Genomic DNA, 21,574 nt, shown 5'->3' with positions numbered 1-21,574 from the left:
GAGCAGGCAGGCAGTTTCATTTTCTTCCTGTCTCTTGATTCTATGATTCTTGGTAGAACAGTTCCAGTTTCTCACCTTCACTAAACCTGACCTGCACTGAGTGCTGCCTTTCTGCTGAGGAGTTTGCTCCAGGTATTGCTGAGTTTGCTTCCTTCTCCCTGTACAAAAATACCTCATTTGTGTTGTGCTTTACTTTGAGTCTAGCACAATGCTGAAATTGTCTGCTACTGTCAGCAGCTCCTGACTGGAGTTGCATGGCCCAGCACTGCCAGGAGGTTCTGGTTTGGGCTGGGGTTTGCTGGGCTGAAGGAAGTAAGCAGCACCAGCTCCCAGTCCTAGCTTCTCCTCACGGGACCTGCAGAAAGAGGTTGTTGCATCTGCATGCAGCAGCAGGGGGGTGTTTGGATGAAACAGCTCCTTTCAGTGGCTGAGCTCAGTGCAGTTTTCAGTTGCTTCCCTCTTGGCTGCTGTTTCCCTGCAGAGTATTACCCCAACTGCGAGGTGGTGTTCATGGGGATGGCCAACATCCATTCCATCCGCAAGAGCTTCCAGTCCCTGCGTTTGCTCTGCACCCAGATGCCAGACCCAGGAAAGTAAGTGGATGTGTGGTGGGGTTTGCCTCTGTTCACATCCTCCTGCAGCTGAGCTCTTCTGCTGTTGCTGTGCAGAGTGGAGCTGAGGGGGGTTTCCCTTGGTGCCTTTCCTGTGTGGTAACACTAAGCTGATGGAACTGGAGCTGAAGGAAGCCATTGGAGTCTTTGGAGTGAACCTAGGAAGTGAGAGCTGAGCTTGCAGCCTTGAGTGCTGATAGCAGACTTGTACTGCTTCTGGGTGGGCTTCTGAATCCTAGCACTGAGCCTTGTCTGCTGTTCCAGGTTCTTTAATCTTCACAGCTTTGCTCTCCTTTAGAAAGCTCTAGTGGTGTTCCATGTACTTCACACACCCATAGTGTCATTTCAGGAGGTCTGTTTCCAGTGCTGGGGGTTAACCAGCCTCTAGTGGCTCCTCATCTTGGGATCTTCTGAGGTTGCATCTTCACTAGGACACCCAGTTGCACCACTTGCCTGTTCTGAATTTGCTGCTAAGAGCCTTCCATGGCTTCAGAGTAGATCCAGAGTGGCCACCCTAACTAAATTGGATGTGGAGATCTTCACAGAGTGGAGATCCTCAAGACACCCACAGCATACCTTGTACAACCTGGGAATAGTTGAGATTTGAGACATTTCAAAGCCACCTCTGGTTCCTCCCTGGCTTTGAAGCTATCTGGGGTCTGCAGCCTGGGGTACTGGGCCTGCTGGGTCATCTGAACCCTCAGCTTGGAGGGAGACAGCAGGGGCTGCTCGAAGTAGTGGTTATCCATCAGCACTTACAGTGCTCATGGCTAGTGCCATGTCCTGCTCTGCTCTGGGAACTTGTTACTGAAGCTTCTTCAAGTCTCCTGCAGCAGAGCAGAGAGCAGAGCTGGGCTGTTCCTCAGCCTGGGGACGTGTCACCGGGGCACACAGGAAGAAGGCTCCAGGATGCCTTTCCCAGCCTAGTAAAATGTGATCAGTTTAAAGAGCCAAGCCTGAAAACATCTGAAAAGAGCAAATACTGTCTTCTCTTGTTTTCCTCTAGTTGGCTCTCAGCTCTGGAAAGCACCAAGTGGCTGCAGCACTTGTCTGTGCTCCTGAAGTCTGCTCTCCTCGTGGTTCACGCCGTGGACCGAGACCAGCGGCCGGTCTTGGTGCACTGCTCCGACGGCTGGGACAGGACCCCCCAGATAGTGGCACTGGCCAAGCTGCTGCTCGACCCCTATTACAGGACCACAGAGGTTTGTGACCCATCTCTCAGTGCATGGGGCAGTCACTAACTTGGGGTCCTTTTCTGAGGACCCAAGGATAAATTGCTTCAGTTTCTATTTCAGCTGTCTCTAACTGATTGCAGCTACTAGAGAAGGCAGCAGAGCCAGCAGGAGTTGGCCAGCAGTAGTCTGCAGATAGAGTTACATGGATGTGTCAGTAGATGTGTCTGTAACTCAAGAGCAGATGAGGTCCCCCTGTGCTGGAGCTGCAGAGTCATGCTCTGTGCTTCCCCATATTTCACTTAGCACTGTGGAGTACAAAGGGCTATGGACTGCAGTTTCCATCACACCATTGCAGTTTCTCAGCCAACCATCAATACAAACCCTTCCCCTTCTCTAGATTGCCCAGCTGCCTGTTTTTCCAGTTGCACATTTCCCTTCTCCTCTCTCCCTTAGTTCTGTTTCTCTTGGTTTTTCAGCCTAGATGTTTTTTCCACCCCCATCATGCCTTGTCAGCACTGTGTGATGTGTGATGGCTGCGCTCCATCTGGCAGCCCGCGTGCAAGATGCCTTTGTTGCCTAGAACAGAAGCGTGTGTCTGCACACTCACAAACCTTGGACACACGAGGGGCAGGAGTTTGAACTGCAGCAAGCCCTTTTGGATGGAATTGTGGAAACTTCTTGGGTTCTAGAAGGTGGCATCCCTCAGGCCAAAACAACACAGCTCTGGCCTTGGCACAGACCCTCCCCCTGCTCCCCCAGAGTGTTGGCATTCCTGGTCAGAGTTGGCTCCACACCCTTTGCCTACCTTCCTGTGACCACTGCATCAGAGGAAGCCACAAGCTGACTCTGTCCCTACAAGGATCAGAAGATTTGGGGGGAAAGGAGTCTCCAGCAGGGTCTTGTGCCAAGGCTTTCAGCTCTCAGCCATTATATATTTTTGGCTCTAATTACAGACGTAATAAGCATGCTCTACCATTTCTCTTTCCACTAAAAAACCTTCCATCAAACCCTTCCTGACCTGTGGTGAGTTAGTAGTCCTGTTGGATGAGGTGGCACATTCAGGTGCTTGGCTGGGCACTGTTTTGAAATGTCCTTTGCCCTTTTCATTTGCATGAGCAATTATGCAAGACAACCTTGACTCAACCTTGTGTGCAGGCTGCACTTGGTGTGCACACAGGCAGGCTCTCTGAGCATGGGTGTCCTGCTGAGGATGAATTGTTTTCATCTATACACATCTACCCACTGTTTCCAGGGGAGGGCTTTCAAATGTCCAAGTGGTGGGTACCATGCCCCAGATGGTTTTGATCAAGACAAAGTTCCTACTTGCCCCTGCCTGATCCTATCAGGAGCTTCCCTGGCAGTCACTATTTAACCTACTTTACTCACAGCTTCACACATGGCATCAGGTTGGAAGGGACCCTCCAAGGGCATCTTGTCCAAGCCCCCTGCACTTAGCAGGGACAACTCCAACTAGAGCAGGCTGCAAAGGGACACATCAAGGCTGAGCTTGAATGTCTCCAGGGATAGGGCCTCAACCACATCCCTGGGCAGCCTGCTCCAGTGTCTCACTGCCCTCATTGTGCAGAACTTCCTCCTGATGTGCATCCTAAATCTGGCCTGCTCCAGTTTGAAACCATTGCCTCTCGTCCTGTCCCCACAGCCCCTTCTGAACAGTCCCTCCCCAGCCTGCCTGGAGCTCCCCTGCAGATACTGAGATGCAGCTCTAAGGTCTCCCTGGAGCTTTGTCTTCTTCAGGCTGGACAGCCCCAACTCTCTCAGTCTGTCTTCATAGCAGAGCTGCTCCAGCCCTCTGATCATCTTTGTGGCCCTACTCTGGACCTGCTCCATCAGGTCCATGTCTGTCCTGCTGTGACCGTGCAGCGTTTCAGAACAGAGGCATCAGGCAGAGATCAGCGACGAGAGCAGCGCCGCGGGGAAACGGCAGCGAGGACGCAGAGGGATTCCCCTGAGCCTCAGCCCACCTTAGTAAGATGGAAGGAAAGACAAATAGGAACTTTTCATCTATGCTTTCCCTTCCCACAGGGTTTCCAGGTGCTAGTGGAGACGGAGTGGCTGGATTTTGGCCACAAGTTTGCAGATCGCTGTGGCCATGGTGAGAACTCGGATGACCTAAATGAGCGCTGCCCAGTGTTTTTACAGTGGCTGGACTGCGTCCATCAGCTCCAGAGGCAGTTCCCTTGCTCTTTCGAGTTTAACGAAGCATTCCTTGTGAGTTGTGGCTTGAGAGATTGCTGTTCTATAGCCTGCTTCTAAACCACTCCCCGTAGTAACACTCTAGAGCGCCCCCGCGGGCTTTCTGCTTGTCCCAATCTGTCTGTGATGTGCTGCAGCCTGCTGAAGGTAACGGGAGACTGCCCGGATACGGCAGACAAAAGTACTGCTGTGCTTCATGGGACCTGAGGTCTGCTCACTCTTCAAGCAGAAGCAGGTCCCTTAGGGGGTTTCTTTTAAAGAAAGGAATGATCTGAGTTTAACAGTCTCACTGAAGAGGTGCTGAAGTGACTCCACTGTAGAGCACCCACACGGCACAAAACCCATCAGAGTTAGTGGCAATATACAGGACCCCCTGCTCTGATCTGATTTTGACCAGAAGACGACTCCTCTAATACCAGCCAGCCCCCTACCTCTCCCTGCATTTGTTTTTTCTGTGTCTTTGCTGAAAATGTGTGTGATACATGAGCTGGATTTCTTCCCTTCTGAAGTAGGCAGCTCTCCTCCTAGAAATGTACCTGGGGTGGTCAGAAATCAGCTGTGGAGGCCTAAAGCAGGTCTCTGGGGCAGTGGCAGTCACTGCCTGCAGGACTAGTACCCTGAAGAATAGAAGTTTTGATGCAGAGTGTGATCCACAAAGAGATTGCAAGCACATTCCTGTGGTGGTGGCTGGCTGGAATTACCACTCAGCAGCTCAGCCACGTAACCCGAGTCCGGCCCTGGCTTAGCTGGGCTGTGAAATGAGATACGTGAGGTTGTAACCAGCCTCCCAGCACCCTGCTGAGCTCCAGGAGCTGCGTGTGTCCCCCTCAGTGCTCTGCCCTTTTCAGAGTAAAGCCCCTGATGGATTGGAGTACTGAAGGACTTGTCTTCATTTAAACATCTGAATCAGCCCATGGAAGCCATTTGTCTGCTTAAAGTCAAGTTGAGATGGAGCTGTTCTGTTGGGCTGGGGCCAGAGCACAGAGGGAATAACGATCAGGATTTCTGTGCTGCAGTCGTGCTGTATGACGGAGGGGGCATGAGTCTCTTCTTTGCCTGTCCTGCAGGGCTCTGAGTTGGAGTCAGCAAGACTTTTCTGCTTGATTATGAAACACTCTTTTGCCTTTATATTGTTTTCTTGCTGGTTTTGATTCCCTTCTGACTTGGCCAGGTGGCTGAACTCTTTTGGCAGTGAGCTTGCAGGGAGGCGTGTGCAGGGTGCCGGGCGCGTTCACGTGGCAGCCTCCGGCTGGGGAGGCGCTGGCCTGTGAAGCGAGGATCTGGTGCTGTTGAAGCCTGACTGCTGACTCTCAGGGAAGCTGATCCCTTCTGCCATGTGACTCTTGCCTGTTTTGGTCTGTGCAGGTGAAGTTGGTGCAGCACACCTACTCCTGCCTCTTTGGTACATTCCTGTGCAACAATGCGAAAGAGAGAGGAGAGAAGCACACTCAGGAGCGGACCTGCTCGGTCTGGTCTTTGCTGCGGGCAGCAAACAAAGCCTTCAAAAACCTGCTCTACTCCTCCCAGTCGGAATCTGTATGTATCCTCCAGCCCCCCAGGGCCTGCAGGCACCACCACAGCTGTCCACCTTAAGGAGATGCCCAAGTGGGGCAGCATGATGAGGGAAGAGCTTTAACAAGGCCAAGCGGCACAAGAGCCCCAAGCGACACGTGGGGTTGGGGGGCTGGAAAGCAGCCTGGTAGAGAAGGAGGGCTGAACACCAGCCAGCCTGTGCCCAGGCAGCCAAGAAGGCCACCAGCATCCTGGCCTGGATCAGCAGTGGTGTGGTCAGCAGGAGTAGGGAAGTGATGGTGCCTCTGTAGTGGGCACCGGTGAGGCCAGAGCTTGAGCACTGGGTTCAGTTCTGGGCACCACAGCACAGGAAGGACATTGAGGGGCTGGAGGGTGTCCAGAGAAGACCAGAGAGGCTGGGGAAGGGTTTGGGGGGCATTGTACGAGGAGCAGCTGATGGAGCTGGGGGTGTTTAGTCTGGAGAAGAGGAGGCTGAGGGGAGGCCTCATTGCTCTCTACAGCTCCCTGAAAGGAGGCTGGAGTGAGGCTGTACTTGGTCTCTCTCCCAGGTAACCAGCAACAGGATGAGAGGAAATGGCCTCAAGTTGTGCCAGGGGAGGCTTAGGTTGGACATTAGGGAAAATTCCTTTGCTGCAAGAGTGGTGAGAGGTTGGAACAGACTTCCCAAGGAGGTGGTGGAGTCCCCATCCCTGGAGGTGCTCAAGAAGCTGCAGATGTGGTGCTTCAGGGTAGTGTTTAGTGGCCATGGTAGTTGGGTTATGGTTGGACTCCATGAACTTGGAGGTCTTTTCCAACCTTAATGGTTCTGTGATGGCTTCACTGCCATCCTGAGCACAGGGCACCCCAGAGGAGTGTGCTCCTCAGCCTGGTGTGCCTCTGAACACTCTTCACTCTGAGGAGTCAAGCCTTGCATTAAGTTTGCTGATCTTTGAGGAATGTCAAATGCAGCCTCAGAAATGTCTCTCTCCTGGAAATGCCTTTGCTGTCATGAAGCATTTCACTTGGGTTTTGCAGGAGAGAGCATTCTGCTGTTGCACAAACAGAAAGCTTAGCTATGTCAGAGGAGTGTCCTAGAACTGCACACAAACCTAGACCCTGTCTAAGTTGATCTGATCTAAACAGGAAACAGCTCAGATCCTCTAGCACAGCTTCAGTTCTCTTAATGCTTCACATTTTCACTTGGGCAGGCTGCTTTAGCAGGGGGCTTGGACTGCATGATCCCCTGTGGTCACTTCCAGCCCCCACCATGCTGGGGTCAGGGATTCTGTGAAAGCATGTTCCACACTCAAGGAGTCCCTTTTAAGAGCAAGCTGCCTATAGCACAGGATTTCTGCAAGCACTGAATTTGTACTGTGTGAGTGCTGCTGCTGCAGGCAGGGCTGGCTCTGAGGAGCTGCAGCACTGCACGGGCTCGTTAGTTCAGCTCCTGTGTGGCAGCCCTGCAAGGCAAAGTGCAAGGAGATCTCTGCACTAACAATGGGCCCCTGAATCCTGCAGCAGTTTCAGTTGCTCCCAGCATTATTGAGGTGTAGATTCACAGAGAGCACACTGCAGCAGTTCATTCAGGAGAGGCTGAAAGGCGCCCTTGTTCCGCCTCTGCCTCTGAATGGGGAGATAATGATAGAGCCAAGTGGAGTTCATTGCAAGTGCCAGCGCTGCTCAGCTGCCCTTCCCAGTGAGCTGGAGACCTGGCAGAGCCTCCCCTTGCAGCCCTGCACAGCAAGCTCCTGCAGCCAGACCTGCAGAGCTCCTGGGTAGAGCCTTTCTGAGCGGGGCCTGTTCTCCCCACAGGTGCTGTACCCTGTGTGCCACGTGCGGAACCTCATGCTCTGGAGCGCTGTCTACCTGCCCTGCTCCTCCCCCTCCACCCCCACCGACGACACCTGTGCCCCCTACCCTGTGCCAGGCTCTAGCCCTGAAGATCAGCCTCTGGGCAGGTGAGCCTCCAGCCCAGAAATCCCACCCTGTGAAGTAAGATCAACAGAGAATATTGTGGGCTATAAAGAGGAGAATACTTGCTGGGGGAGGGAAGGGTTTTCCCTGGGGTTGTTTGTGGGACTGGTGGCCTGGCATTGTCTCAGCTGTGAGAGCTGATGGCGTAGCAGAGAGTTTGGGCTGCTCAGCCTGGAGAAGAGAAGGCTCCAGGGAGACCTCCTGGTGGCCTTCCAGTACCCAGAGGGGCTACAGGAAAGCTGGGAAGGGGCTTCTTGTAAGGGCTTGTAGTGATGGGATGAGAAGGAATGGATTGAAGCTTGAGGTGGGCAGAGTTAGATTGGAGATGAGGAAGAAATTCTTGACAGGGTGGGGAGACACTGGAACAGGTTGCTCAGGGAGGTTGTGGCTGCCTCTTCCCTGGAGGTTTTCGAGGCCAGATTTAATGAGGCCTTGAGCAGCCTGGTCTGGTGTGAGGTGTCCCTGCCCATGGCAGGGGGGTTGGAACTGGATGATCTTTAAGGTCCCTTCCAACCCAAACCATTCTATGAGGATCAGCACCTGGAGTTAAGCTCTGGGTGTTGCACAGCCTTGTAGGGTTCCTTGCATCCTTGTGGAGTGTGAGCTTTCGCTTAGCTGTCTGGAATTGGAGTCCTTCTTTGTGTTGCATAACCATTTCTCTGCTTCTTTGTCCAATGCTTCTGAGCACATGTTAAGTGGGAGGTGTGCCCAGGCTGTAAGCACCTCTGCTCTGTGCTAAAGGGAACGTTGGAAGTCTGATTGAACATGTTCTCCTGATGGCAAGCAGAGAAAGTACCGAAGGTGCTCTGCACTGCAGATGGTCAAAATGTGTTCCCAGATGATGGCTTCACTGCAGCCCATTAGCTACCAGCTGGGGGAGGTGGGGCAGGAGGTGGGGCAGTTGTTAAACTCTAGGTCTCTAGATGCTTCAAACCCCCAAATCCCCTGCCTTTGGCTGCTGATGGTGTGCCCCTTTGCAGGTTACCAAAGACGAGGTCGTTTGACAATCTGACAAGCGCCTGTGACAGCAGCGTGCCTCCCACCAACCGCCGCAGCAGCGACCCCAGCCTCAACGAGAAGTGGCAGGAGCACCGGCGCTCCCTGGAGCTCAGCGGCCTGGGCACTGCTGGCGACGACCCCTTCGAGGCAGACAGCCTGGGCAAGCAGGGCAGGGCCCCCCTGGGCGCTGAGCTCTCCGTGGCTGCCGGCGTGGCGGAGGGACAGATGGAGAACATTTTGCAAGAGGCCACTAAAGACGACGTTGGTCTGGAGGAGCACTTAAGGGGTAGCCTAGAGACGGGAGGTAAAGGGGAAGAGGTTGCCCTGGAGAAGGAGAAGAGAGCCGAGAGCCTCCATGGGTATGTCAGTGAGCTCTGTGAAAGGGCTGAGGTGAATAAAGGCGTCGCGATGAACAGTCCAGCATGCAGTCCGCATCCGGCCTCACAAGGTGCTTCTGAGCTTAAAGCACAAGAGGAGGAGCTGGCTGACCTCAGTAATGCTGTCCAGAAGCTACCTCAGGTGAAAGGCCTCCAGCCTGCTCCTTTGGAGACCTCTGTAAGTAGAGATGCCCAGATGAGCGCGGAGGAGGACGGCCCTGGCAAGCTTCAAGGAGAGGCAGAGAGCCTGCACGGCGCAGGGCAGGCCAGCCTGCCCTTACCTCTCACAGTCCCACACGAGGCAAGAACATCCAACATTGAAAGCTCCACAGAAACCTTAACAGAGAATGAAGCCAAGCAGGAGCCCCTTCCCAGGGGGCCTTGCCACAGACCTCACCCCACCAGCAACAGCGCCGAGGAGCGCGCTTGGCCCACGGCGGCCAGGCCGGAGTGGGAGAGCGTGATAGAGCTCCAGAAACTGGGAAGCAGAGCACACAGGACTTCTGGTAGCAGCACCACACACATCCCGATGCCTTCCCCTTGTGCCTTGCCTTTAGCCGAATGTAAAGACGAGATTGTGTGCAACGGGGAGCCGGAGCCCGAGAACAAGGCGGCGGAGAGGCCCGCGGGGCTCGGCGGCTCCCAGAAGCACCCCGCGGCCAACGGACACTGCCTGAACGGGGAGGAGGGCCGGCTGAAGGCCTCGCTCAGCCGCCAGGTCTCCGCGGCGAGCTGCGGCTCCGCGCAGTTCCACCTGAGGAACCTGCACCACAAGTGGGTGCTGGGCCAGCTGGGCAAGCAGCAGGCGGCCAGCAGCCCGGACCAGCCCGCCAGGAGCCACCTGGACGACGACGGGATGCCCGTCTACTCCGACGTCATCCAGCAGCGCCTGCGGCAGATCGAGAGCGGCCATCAGCAGGAGGTGGAGACCCTGAAGAAGCAAGTGCAGGAGCTGAGGAGCCGCCTGGAGAGCCAGTTCCTCAACAGCTCCCTGCGCCTCAACGGTGACTATGGAGACGAAGTGGTGAGTGAGACAGGGCTGCCGCCGCGCGCCGCACCGGGGCGCTGGGGTTTGGCCGTGCAGTGGTTTATAAACCTCTGCTGTGAGGGCAGGCTGAGGGAGCTGGGGGTGCTCAGCCTGGAGGTAAGAAGACTCCAGGGGGGGACCTTACAGCTGCCTTCCATTATCTGAAGGGAAGCTGCAGGAAGGCTACAGAAGAGCTTCTCCTGAGGGTGTCCAGAGCCAGGCCAAGGGGGAATGCTTAGAAGCTGAGGGAGAGCAGGCTCAGAGCTCAGGAAGAATTTCTTCAGTCTGAGGGTGGTGAGACTCTGGAAGGGGTTGCCAGAGAGGTTGTGGCTGCCTCCTCCCTGGACGTGCTCAAGGCCAGGCTGGATGAGGCTTTGAGCAGCCAAGTCTGGTTGAGAGGTGTCCCTGCCCATGGCAGGGGGGTTGGAGTAGATGCTCTCTGAGGTGCCTTCCAACCTGAGCCATTCTGTGATTCTGAAGCGGGCAAACAGCTGACAAATGGCAGTTAGCAGTGACTGCTGTCTTCACTGGACTTTAGATTGAGCATAAATGTACCAAAGGTCTGCTTCAGGATGGGCACCCAGCCATACCTGGGCACTCTCAAACACCTCCATGGGCCTCACTCAGACAGAACACATTCATTTCACTGTTGTCTTCAGCTGTTTCCCTAAGGATGTGACTGTGGCATTCGTTGGCACAGTAGTGTAGGACTGATCTCTGGTGCTCTGCCTGCTCAGGGTAAGATGCAGCACTGGCTGCTCTGATAGCTCAAACCCCTGAGGTTCCAGCCTCCACTTTCAGATGGTTGGGCTGCCCAAGGCAGCCTGCTTCTAGTGGAAGGTGTCCCTGCCCATGGCAGGGGAGTTGGTCCTTTCCAACCCATTCTCTGAACCTGTGAGCTTGGTAGTTGTGGTTACACAAGCAATGTTAAAGGCAGGAATGAAGTCAGTCAAATCCAAGGTGAAGATCTCAACAACCAGCAAGGTTTTGATGCATCTCTCTGTATTTTAGGTGGGGTTTTAGCTTGCTTCTCCCTTACTTATTTCTCCTCCTCTTTTGATTACTGAATAGTAATAAAAGGTCAAAAGAAGTCCAGTTGCTGTTGCTTGGATGGAACACTGAGATCAAGGAGTCCTGTGCTGCAGAGGCTTCAGAGAGCAGAGCTGCAGCAGCTTGCTACAAACCCTGGGTTCTCAAAAGCTGAGGGAAATAACCAAGGAGGGGATTGCTCCTTGGGACAGCAGGCAGGCATGGGAGGAGGAAAGGGGCACGAAGGGGACCGTGAGGAGGCTTCTAATCTCTGCAGCAGCTTTTATACCCTGCTGTGGTTTGAATGCTGGGCAGAGCAGTGGCTTTGTCATTCCTGAGGCTGGCATAACAGCCATGCAGAATGGCCTCTTCCTGCCTGCACACGAGGATGTGCTTCATGTACCTGCAAAACTGAGGGGGAAGAGTGGTGGATGGGAGGGTTCCAGCTTCTGTTTGTGTCATTTCATACTGTTCCCAAGAGGCAGAGGTGCTGGATAGTCCCAGGTACAGCTGGTGTGAGAAAAACCACCCAGAGCCCTCCTGGCTGTCCACACTGGAGACAACAGCTCCACGTGCTCCTTTGGGTGTCCACTTCGGTGTTGGTTCAGCTGGGTGTCACTGGCAGCCCCATTCCCTGGGGACAGTTGGATCCTTGGCTTTATTGATCACACTCCTGCTTGAAAGGGCTTTTACAAAGTGAGGAGCAGGGCTGGGAGTGAGCACAATCTGATCCCTAGCTTCTCTTTGTGCCTCAGCTTGGGAGCAGCAGGTTGTCTTCTGGAGCTCCAGAGACACCCATTCCTCAGGCACACAGAGGCAGCAGCTCAGGATTCTTGCTGGGTTGTGATCTATTCTAAGGGCTGGCTGAGTTTTAAGTCAGTTAAAATCCAGCTCTACCTGGAGAGACTCTACTGAGGAAGGATCATTCCTCCAGAATCCCTATGGAATATGTGTTTGGCTCCCATTCTGAGTTGCCTATGTCTGGGTTGGCTCCTATGATCCAGAATTTTTGCTGCCAGAAGGATCTGCCTCTCACTGGAACCAGTCTGGAAGGTGGAACAACCTTGGAGAGGAGCTGTGACCCTGACCTTGGAGCCACAGCCCCACAGCTTTGCCAGACTGAAAATCCATTCTGCCTCACCTCATTGTGCCATCAGAGGGTCAGCATCTGACCTGCTGGGGGTTTTGGATTGATTTCTGAATTCCCTTTAGGGTTTCCTTTGCAGTTGCCCACTGCACAACCTGCCTCAGCACAGGGCACCAGCCAGCCCCCTGCAGAGAGCCACCTGCTGCGTGTGCTGTCAGGTGGTGACTGCTTCTGGCACCCTTCCAGTGCAGACCTTGCCTGCTCTTCCTTAGCAGGAGGATCCCTCTCCTCTTCTCCCCACAAGTGTCCAGCTTGTATTTGTGTGGCAGGAGGACCCTGGGGAGGTTCTGCTCAGCTGTGTTTGTTTGCCAACAGACTTCTATACCCGACTCGGAAAGCAATCTGGATCAGAACTGCTTGTCTCGCTGCAGCACAGAGATTTTCTCTGAAGCCAGCTGGGAGCAGGTGGATAAACAGGACACAGAGGTACAGACTAAACCCCTGTAAAGCACTCATTCCTCTGCTAGGATGGGATGTTCATGATTGGAGTTCTCCTGCAGCCTCTGGTCATGTTGCCCCTTCTTGTGAGCTATCCTCCTTGCACTTCGCTTGTGTCTCACACTTTAAATATCAGTACCTGTGCCTATGAGCCCTCTGCTTGTCTGTGTGAACTCTGTGAGGAGCTGTGGAAGGGATGCTCAGCTGAAGGAGCCTCAGGTGGACAGATGCTTGGGGAGTGTTCTTGGCCTGGACTCTGGTAAAGCACAGGAAAGCCCAAGGAGTCGGACTCCCTGGCGCCGTCGCTGTCTGAGGGGAGCGCAGCGCTGGCTGTTCTGCAAGGGAAGGTTTCTGTTGTCTGTCTTCAGCTGTTGCCAGCACTGAGTTTGTGCTCAGAACAAAGACTTCCCTCGTGCTGCTTTGCTTTGATGACACTGTGAGTGTAGATGAGATGGGTCTAATTGCCCTCTCCTTGATACAGTTGTCTCCTCTTTCCCCCAGGTGACACGATGGCTTCCAGACCACCTGGCTGCACACTGCTACGGCTGTGACAGCGCCTTCTGGCTCGCCAGCAGGAAGCACCACTGCAGGTAACCTCTGCAGGGAGCCAGGGGCACAGCTGGGCTGGTTCCCTCCCCTCTTCAGCCAGGCTTTTCTCTCCACACCTAGCTCCTTTCTCCAGATGGACTCAGAATGGGTGTTTGAGAGCAGGGCTGTGCTTGCTCCTGAAGGTGCCCAGCGCTTGGGAAGAGCAGAAGGCTTTCTCCTGCTCACTCCCAGTGCCTCCAGAGGATACACTTTAAAAGCCACATTTGGTGTCTGCTCCAGCCCAGTCCTGCCTTTTCCTCAGACTGCATTTGGAGGCAGCCCTTTGGCTGGTTTAGGTTTCTCAGAGGGTGTAAGTCATCAAACCCAGTGGTTTGTTACTGTAGCCTTCAGTACTGCAAATACATGACCCTGGAGGTCAAGCTGCTCCTTCCCTTCTCTACCCATCCTTCCCTTCTCTACCCATCCTTCCCTTCTCTACCCATCCTTCCCTTCTCTACCCATCCTTCCCTTCTCTACCCATCCTTCCCTTCTCTACCCATCCTTCCCTTCTCTACCCATCCTTCCCTTCTCTACCCATCCTTCCCTTTGCATTCCCCTGGAAAGGAAAATCTGTGAAAGAAAAGGGTTCTGGATTATTCTTTCCCAAGCATAGTGCCCAGGGAGGCTAACACAGCACAGGCAGCAGGGGCTCAGGGAAGAGCAGGTGGCAGAGGCCTCTGGATTAGCTCAGGCTCCAGCTAGAGACTCTCTGCTTTCTAAGGTCTTCTTCAACTAAATTCCTGTTCCTGATTGCTGGACATGAAAAAGCCATGGCAGGAACCACCCTTCAAACACTTAGCAGTTGCCACAGTTTGCTGCTGCCTTGGGTGTGGAAGTTGTAGTGGATTCTAAACACCACTTGTGGTTGGTGTCCATTTTATAGTGCACTCCACTAAGACTCCTTGTGGAGAGAAAGCAGCCCAGGGAGGAGTGAAGAGCAGCTGAATGAGTTGGGTGTTTTTCATGTCCACTGTGCTGGTGCCCATTTGTAGGTCTTAAGGCTGCAGATGGGAAATGCAGTGACTCAACAAGCAGCTGTACCTGGCTGAAGGGCTGTAGGGGAGTTACAGTGGTGGTTTCCTCTGTCCTCCTCCCAGAGGTGTCTGGGATGACTTTCAGCCCATCAGCAGTGCCTCCCCAGGCTGACCCACACTTGGCATCCACCTTCTGGTCTCCTAGACCTGGGCTCTGGAGAAATCCTAGCACATGGATACACACAGGACACCCTCAACACCACAAGGAAGGAAAAGTGGCTCAGGGTTTCAAGACTGGTTGCAAATTGCCCTTTAGAGCCCTTTGTTCTGCAGCTTTCAGCTGTCTGACCTGGGTGAGCAGGCTGTCCAGGAGCTCTGGTTGCTCCTGGTAGAGAGCAGCAAGGAATGGCAACCAAGAAGAAACCCAAGACTCATAAAGTCACAGAATGGTTTGGGTTGGAAGGGACCTTAAAGAACATCCAGTTCCAACCCCCCTGCCATGGGCAGGGACACCTCCCCCTACAGCAGGTTGCTCAAGGCCTCACCCAGCCTGGCCTTGAACACCTCCAGGTGCTATTCCCATGGTCCTCACTTCCAGGCACCCCAGGGATCAGTGTCAGGCTGCTCAGCATCTTCCTGAGAGTGAAAAGGAGCTGAAACCTGCCCCCTGGGATAAGAACATCCAACTTCCTTCATTGGCACTGTTTGCTTCTTTTGCTCATTCCCCTCTGAGCTCTCTCTCCCCTCCTTGCAGGGACAGTGACCGTGTTGATCAGATCTGGTGAGCATTTCCAGCATCCTCTGCCTGTTGTCTGTCTGCCTTCTCTTGGTAACTCCTCCACACTAACTTCTTCCCCTCTTTGTCATTCCCATGCCCAGCAGTCACTGGAGGTGAGCTGTGGCTGGCTGGCAGGGCCTGTGGGTGCTCAGACCCTGGGCCTCTCTTCATTCAGCACTTGTCCGTGGGTAGCTTCAGCTGGGAGTGGCTCACACTAACCCTGTGTGTGTGGGTAACAGAGCTGCTTCACTTCTAACTGAGCAGAGGCTGCCCCTGCACTTCAGCCCTCAGCCTTTCAATTTGGATTCTTTCCCCTTTCTTTTGCCTTGTTTTGGGGAGAGGTCTCTCTGTTCTCAAACACTTCTGATCTCTTGGGGCAGTGTGGTGACCAAAGCTGCTGCTTGGTTCAGCGCTGGCAATCCCACGGCAGCAGCAGCCAGGGAGAGCTGGGGGAGGGTTGGGGTCAGCAGCAATGGGTGGAGCTCTGTGAGGTGGTGAGGGGGGGAGGTGCTGTACCCTGATTTTACATGGAGTCATGCAGGTTGGAAAAGCCCTCTCAGGTCACCCAGTTCAACCCAAGACCACCATGTCCCCAAGTGCCATGGCCACACACTTGTTCAACACCTTCAGGGGTGGTGACCCCACCACTTCCCTGGGCAGCCTGTTCCAGTGCCTGACCACTCTCAGCAAAGACATTTCTGCTAATCTCCAACCTAAACCTCCCCTGGCACAACCTGAGGCCATCTCCTCCTGTCCTACCACTGCTTGGCAGTCTGAGGCCCACCTCCTTCCAGCCTCCTTTCAGGCACTTACAGAGAGTGGGAAGTCTCCCCTCAGCCTCCTTTTCTCCAGGCTGAACAGCCCTGGTTCCCTCAGCTGCTCCTCACCAGCCCTGTTCTCCAGACCCTTCACCAGATTTGTTGCCCTCTTCCAGACCTGCTCCAGACCTTCAATGTCCTTCTTGGAGTGAGGGGCCCAAAACTGCCCCCAGTGCTGAAGTGCAGCCTCACAGGGTGGAGTCACCCTCCCCAGAGCAGCAAGATCGCTTTTCCAGCATGTTTTCTAAGGTCTCTTTTTACTCTCAAGTGAAGCAGAGGACCACCAGGAGAGAGAGAGAGAGAGAGAGAGAGAGAGAGAGAGAGGAGTTACTGGAGCTTTCCAGAGCTGGGGGGACAGCAAACACAGGCTGCTGTTGCAGGAGGCTGAAGCAACACAGACCCCTGGGGGGGTGTTCAGAGGCTTGTTTGAATCCCTCTGGTGCTCCTCCAGCCTCACCAGCCAGCTCCTGCTGCACAGTGGTGCTTTGAGCAGCAGAGCTGTTCAGGGGGCTCCTGAGGAGCCCAGACCAGCTGCAGGCCCTTGGCAGCCTCCTGGGCTGGGCTTAGCACGGTGCAGAGCGGAGAAAATGAGCCCAGTGAAGTGAGAAATGGGATTCCCCTGCTGACTCCTTCCCCAGCAGTGCCCAGCAGCTGGGAGCCTGGTCTCTGGGCAGGGGAGGCTTTGTGGAAGCTGCTGGGTGCAGGCAGAATGCTCCATCAGCCTCCTGGCAGCAGCAGATGTGCCAACGGCACAAGGCCCTGGTGCCAAAGGGTTAATGGAGAGGGCACCAGGCACAGAGGGCAGCTTGGGACCTTCCTGTCCCTGGAGTGCTCTGCTGAGCTCCCTGTGAGAACAGAGGACCTGTGAGGACAGGGCACAGGGGGTGTTGAAGAGCAGGTAATTAGTGGCCAGGTTTAATTGCTGTCCCTGCCTCCTGCGGGGTGCATGCCCTGCCAGCCCCAGCAGCCACTGCTGAGCATGAGATCCTGGCTGCACAGCTCCTGGCTTTGCATGGTCCCTCCTGACTTGCTGCACTGCGTGCAGGGGGGGGGGGGGACTGTTGGCAGTGCCACAGAAGGGCCCAGGCTGGGGGCAGGGGAGGATGGTGTCACCAGCGCTGGAGCTGCCTTGGGAGTTACCTTGTTTCATCTGTCCCACCTTCGAAACCTACAGCAGTGCTCTTGAGAGAGAAACCCCAGGGTGCCCACAGGGCAGTGCTGCTCAGCTTGTCTAGTGCAGACCTGGGGCAGGGGCTTGAGCACCAGATCCATGGAATCACAGAATGCTTTGGGCACCTTAAAGCTCATCCAGTCCCAACCCCCTGCCATGGGCAGGGACACCTCCCACCAGCCCAGGCTGCTCAAGGCCTCATCCAGCCTGGCCTTGAGCACCTCCAGGGGGCAAGCATCCACAACCTCCCTGGGCAACCTGTTCCAGTGTCTCACCACCCTCACTGTCAAGAACTTCTTCCTCATCTCCAGTCTCAATCTGCCCTCCTTGTGAGTCAGTCCATTGCTGCTCATCCTGTCACTCCCAGCCCTCGTCCAGAGTCCCTCCCCAGCTCTCCTGTAGCCCCTCCAGGTACTGCAAGGCTGCTCTAAGGTCTCCCTGGAGCCTTCTCCAGGCTGAACAGCCCTGACTCCCTCAGCCTGTCCCCATAGTGGAGGTGCTCCAGCCCAACCCCAGGGTGGCTCTGGTTCAGCTTCTCTCAGCCACAGGGCAGCAGAGGCAGCGCTGGGCAGCACCCTGCCCGAGCTCCCCCATGGGATGTGGGGAGAGCTCGTCCGTGGTTCCCTCCAGTTTGGCACAGTCCAGAGGTACAGAAGAGCTGTCAGGGTGGAGATGTTTAATGAGCTGTCACTCTGTACCACGGCTCACCTTGTGCTCCTCTCCGGGCTCTGTCCCTAGAGCTCTGCTTCCCCTCCGGAGCTGGGAGGCAGAGGCTGCAGACGCTGGAGGGCTGTACCGAGGGAGGAGCAGCTGCAGGGCTGAGCCCAGCACAACGCTGTGAGCACTGCAGTTACACATCTCAGGTAACCCTCACTGCTTCTAATCTGCTCTTTTCCTTCTCTCCCCTCTTCCTGCTGCAAGGAACTGTGGCAACGTGTTCTGCTCCAGCTGCTGTAACCAGAAGGTGCCCGTTCCCAGCCAGCAGCTCTTTGAACCCAGCAGAGTCTGCAAATCGTGCTACAGCAGCTTGCACCCCAGCAGCTCCAGCCTTGATCTCGAACTGGACAAACCCATCACTGCCACATCTAATTAGAGCCCCGTGCTGGGAGCGGCGGGGGAGCAGCCGTGCCGGTGCCGATGCTGGGAGGGCCGAGGCGGGGCGGCGGCGAGAGCCCCGCGGCGCTTCGGAGGAGGTCGGGGCGCGGAGCACAGAGCCGGAGGACGTGCTGCTGGCTTGCGGGAGGCTCCTTCCCCAGCTCTCCCCTTCCCTTTCTGTCCTCTCTGTGTGTACGTGTCGGCGTGTGTGTGTACATAATAATATATCTGTGTTTGTTTGCTGGAGGAGCGGGGACGTGGGCAGGGAGCTTGCACCAGGACCAGGCTTCCCCTCTGTATCGAACTGGTCCCGCTGGAGAACTGCTGCAAACAGAGGGGGCGCAGAGGAAGGGGAGAGGAGGAGGGGAGTCCGCCCGGCCCGGGGGCAGGGCCCGAGTGCCTGTCGCGGCAGCGCTCCTGCTTTCAATCACTCCTGTTCCTCCCGAACACCAACCTGCTGTTTGGGAACCTGTTGCTGCTAGAAGAGTTGGGAATGTGGCTCCCCAGGAGAGCCTCCTGCCTCTGTTCTTAGAGTGGCCTTTAGTTACCCTCGGCCGCCACGGGGGCTCTGCTCGCCCGGGGCCGTGCTCGGCACCCGCGGCGCGGAGCGGGGGCGCTCTGGGAGGGGCTGGGACCGCGGGGGGTCTGTGCTGGTACCCCCCGAAGCCGTGCAAACACAATTCATGAGCTAAACCCGAGCGGGGCAGCCGAAGCCGCCAGCCTTTGCCCCGGCCCCGCCTGCTGCGTGGTTTGGGCGAGGCGAAGCTGCTCCCGGAGCCGCCTGCAGAGCCAGGCCCTGCTGCCGGGCGGGCTCGCACTTCACCGAGACCATCCACGGCAGCGCCAGAGCGACTGGGACACGCTGGGCTTGTACTGGGCCGGGCCTGTGAGCCGTGTGCCGGCTCGTGTCATGCTCCTGGGACATCTCCTCCTTGCTCAGCCTGCGTTCGGTGCACTCCTGCCAGGCAAAAGCTGCCTGAGGATTTGAGAGCGACCTGAGCTGCACCACAGATTCCCCTGCTGCCTTCAGGCCCAATCCGAGTCGCTTCTCAAGCCACCTCCCTGAAGTGTGAATCTCCTGACTGTGCTTTGAAGGAGCCTGGGGTGCTGCTGCCCCTCCTTCCCAGCGCCCTTGGGCAAGGAGGAGCTGCAGACCCTGCTCCCAGTGCGCTGCCCAGACCAGGTCCTGCTGCTCTGGGGACAATCAAGAGGCCTGCTGGATGTCTTGCAAGTCCTGGCCACACAAGCTCAGAACCCAAGAAGCCCTGGGCCAAAGGAGCGCTTCCCTGCCCAGATGTCAGAATCACACCACCCAAAGCCACCCTCAGGCGGAGAAAACCACCTGGGACCCTTGCTGGGGAACATCGCGGGGGAGCCGATCTGGGAGGTCGAGCTTCCCTGTCCCCCTGCCGGGCGGCTGCGCTGCTGCGGCGCACACCTGAGGACTGCCCGGGCGAAACAACGGCCGGGAGGCTGCTGCAGCAGCCCTGCTGTGGGCTCCGAAACCATCGGGAGGGCAGAGCAAAGGTCCCAAGGGAGTTCTCCAGGCCAGGTGTATCTGGGGGTGTTGGCTGCCCGGCCGGCGCCAGGAGCACCCGGAGCGGAGCCGCCGGGGCTGAGCCGCGGGGCTTGGGGCAGGAGGGAGGAGGAGGCTGAGCGGCAGGCGGCGGCCAGGCCGCGGCGGGCAGGGGCTGGCTGCGGGCAGGAGCTGGCTGCGGGCAGGAGCTGGCTGCGGGCAGGGGCTGGCTGCGGGCAGGAGCTGGCTGCGGGCAGGAGCTGGCTGCGGCCAGGGGCTGGCTGCGGGCAGGAGCTGGCTGCGGGCAGGGGCTGGCTGCGGGCAGGAGCTGGCTGCGGGCAGGGGCTGGCTGCGGGCAGGGGCTGGCTGCGGGCAGGAGCTGGCTGCGGCCAGGGGCTGGCTGCGGCCAGGGGCTGGCTGCGCTCAGGGCGGGGGTGCGGTGCGGGCGGGCAGGAGGCAGTGGCTAAGGAGAGGTGCCAAGAGGTGCGGATACGGGTCCGGGGAGGGGGCGGGGGGGCTGTGCTGTACAGTGTGAATAAATGCTTGCAGCTCTGAGTCCTTTTTTGGATGGATGAAGCACTTTTTTATTAATATTATTATTTTCTTTGTATGTAAAGGAGGAAGCAGGAGCTCTCCACAGCTGTACATAGACCCTGCTCTCCTCCCGAGAGTCAAGTGCTCCTCTCTTTCTCAGTTGGGGGTTTTTGTCCCTTTGGTTTTTTGTTTCCCCCCTCCCCTGTTTTTTCCCCTCTTTTTTTTTGGTCAAAGCAAGAAGTAAATACTCTAGAGGTGGTAAATATATAAATAAAGTGAATAAAGTTTAGCCTTTTGCATGGGAGCTTTTGCTAACACACCTTCTGATTTATTGCTTGCCTTCCCTCTCCCTCCTAGGGGAGAAAGCCAGGGTTCAGCAGGAGCCCCAAAGCCTCTGAAGGAGGCTGCAGCAGGACCCCCTCTGGGGTTGGGGTTTTCTTTGGCTTGGGTGGAGGGATCCTGCTTGCAGGGGGTTGTGTCTGGAGGGATCCTGCTTGCAGGGGGTTGTGTCTGGAGGGTTTCTGGTTGCAGGGGGTTGTGTCTGGAGGGATCCTGCTTGCAGGGGGTTGTGTCTGGAGGGATCCTGCTTGCAGGGATTGCTGTCAGTGGGAGCTGCAGCAGCCTTAGGACACAGGCAGGAGGAACTGGACAAGCTCCCTGCAGGCCAGAGAGAGCAGCAGCCTTCGTTTTCTGAAGGAGCACTGCAGAACTTTCCTGTTGTTGCTCCCAAGTGCTGCAGCTCTGATGGCATTTGAGTGAAGTAGTTGAAACTCCTGGAATCCCAGAGGGGTTGGGGCTGGAAGGGACTTGTAAAGGCCACCCAGTCCAACCCCCCTGCAGCCAGCAGCTTCATCTGCAACTGGAGCAGGTTGCTCAGAGCCCCAAACAACCTGAGCTGGAATGGTTCCATGGATGTGGCATCTCCTGGCACCTCTCTGGACAACAAATCCACCTCCCCTGGCTTGTCCAGCTCTGCACTGAGGCTGGCTGCAAACAGCACTTCTCTGTTCCTTGTTTGCAGTGCCCTTGGGCAAGAACATTTGTGGTGCCCACCTTGGCTGGCTGGGGGCTGAGTCCCAGCTTTGGCAGGGCCCAGAGGCCCAGCAGGCTCCCTGGGAAGGCAAAGCTTCTCCTCCAGGTTGATTTAAGTGTAAGCAAAGCTTCTTTGATACAAGGTAGAACAGAAAGGGGAACTCCAAGTCATGATCTGGACCAAGCAGTGCCCTCACTTGATAGCCCTGCCCAGGAGCATGGACACTTGGACTTCCAAAGCCTTGGCTTTGTCCAGTGAGTGGCCAAGACCAGCCACTGAACTGGGGGTCCTGAGCCAGCCCCTCCTGTGGAGGCTGGTTGGTTGAGGGCACCTTCTGTCCTCACAGCTACAGCAGGCCCTGGAAGGGAATCCCATCCCTGGAGTGCCAGAGGAAAACAAGGGCTGAGCAGGGCACAAGAGTGGCTTTTAATCAGCTTCAAATCATTCTCAGGCTTCTTCTGGTTGCTTTTTAAGGAGCAGCAGCTGGCACTGGAGGAGCTGCTGGTTCCAGTCACTGCCCAGGTTTGACCTCTGAGTCTTGGCCTAAAACACAGCAAAGAACAT

At 56.1% G+C, this 21,574-nt stretch overlaps 1 protein-coding gene across 4 annotated transcripts in view; it reads left to right on the top strand.

Annotated features, from left to right (window-relative positions):
- Window positions 1-18,283, top strand: part of MTMR3 (myotubularin related protein 3) — a 77,730-nt gene extending 59,447 nt beyond the window's left edge. The window contains exons 12-21 of one of the 4 annotated variants that reach the window (XM_054173328.1): window positions 482-593; window positions 1,618-1,813; window positions 3,830-4,015; window positions 5,366-5,536; window positions 7,325-7,470; window positions 8,467-9,886; window positions 12,381-12,491; window positions 13,005-13,093; window positions 14,820-14,846; window positions 17,754-18,283. In XM_054173328.1, coding sequence (XP_054029303.1) covers window positions 482-593; window positions 1,618-1,813; window positions 3,830-4,015; window positions 5,366-5,536; window positions 7,325-7,470; window positions 8,467-9,886; window positions 12,381-12,491; window positions 13,005-13,093; window positions 14,820-14,846; window positions 17,754-17,925 — 2,630 coding nt within the window. In that variant the 3' untranslated portion in view covers window positions 17,926-18,283. The remainder of the gene's footprint in view (window positions 1-481; window positions 594-1,617; window positions 1,814-3,829; window positions 4,016-5,365; window positions 5,537-7,324; window positions 7,471-8,466; window positions 9,887-12,380; window positions 12,492-13,004; window positions 13,094-14,819; window positions 14,847-17,753) is intronic. The other 3 variants (XM_054173330.1, XM_054173329.1, XM_054173331.1) reach the window with 3 other exon arrangements.
- Window positions 18,284-21,574: the final 3,291 nt, after the last annotated feature.

This window comes from Dryobates pubescens, chromosome 25 (genome assembly GCF_014839835.1).
Source record: "Dryobates pubescens isolate bDryPub1 chromosome 25, bDryPub1.pri, whole genome shotgun sequence".
Classification (NCBI taxonomy): domain Eukaryota; kingdom Metazoa; phylum Chordata; class Aves; order Piciformes; family Picidae; genus Dryobates; species Dryobates pubescens.
The sequence above is the reverse complement of the archived record's forward strand: the minus strand, read 5'-3'. Positions and strand labels throughout refer to the sequence as shown.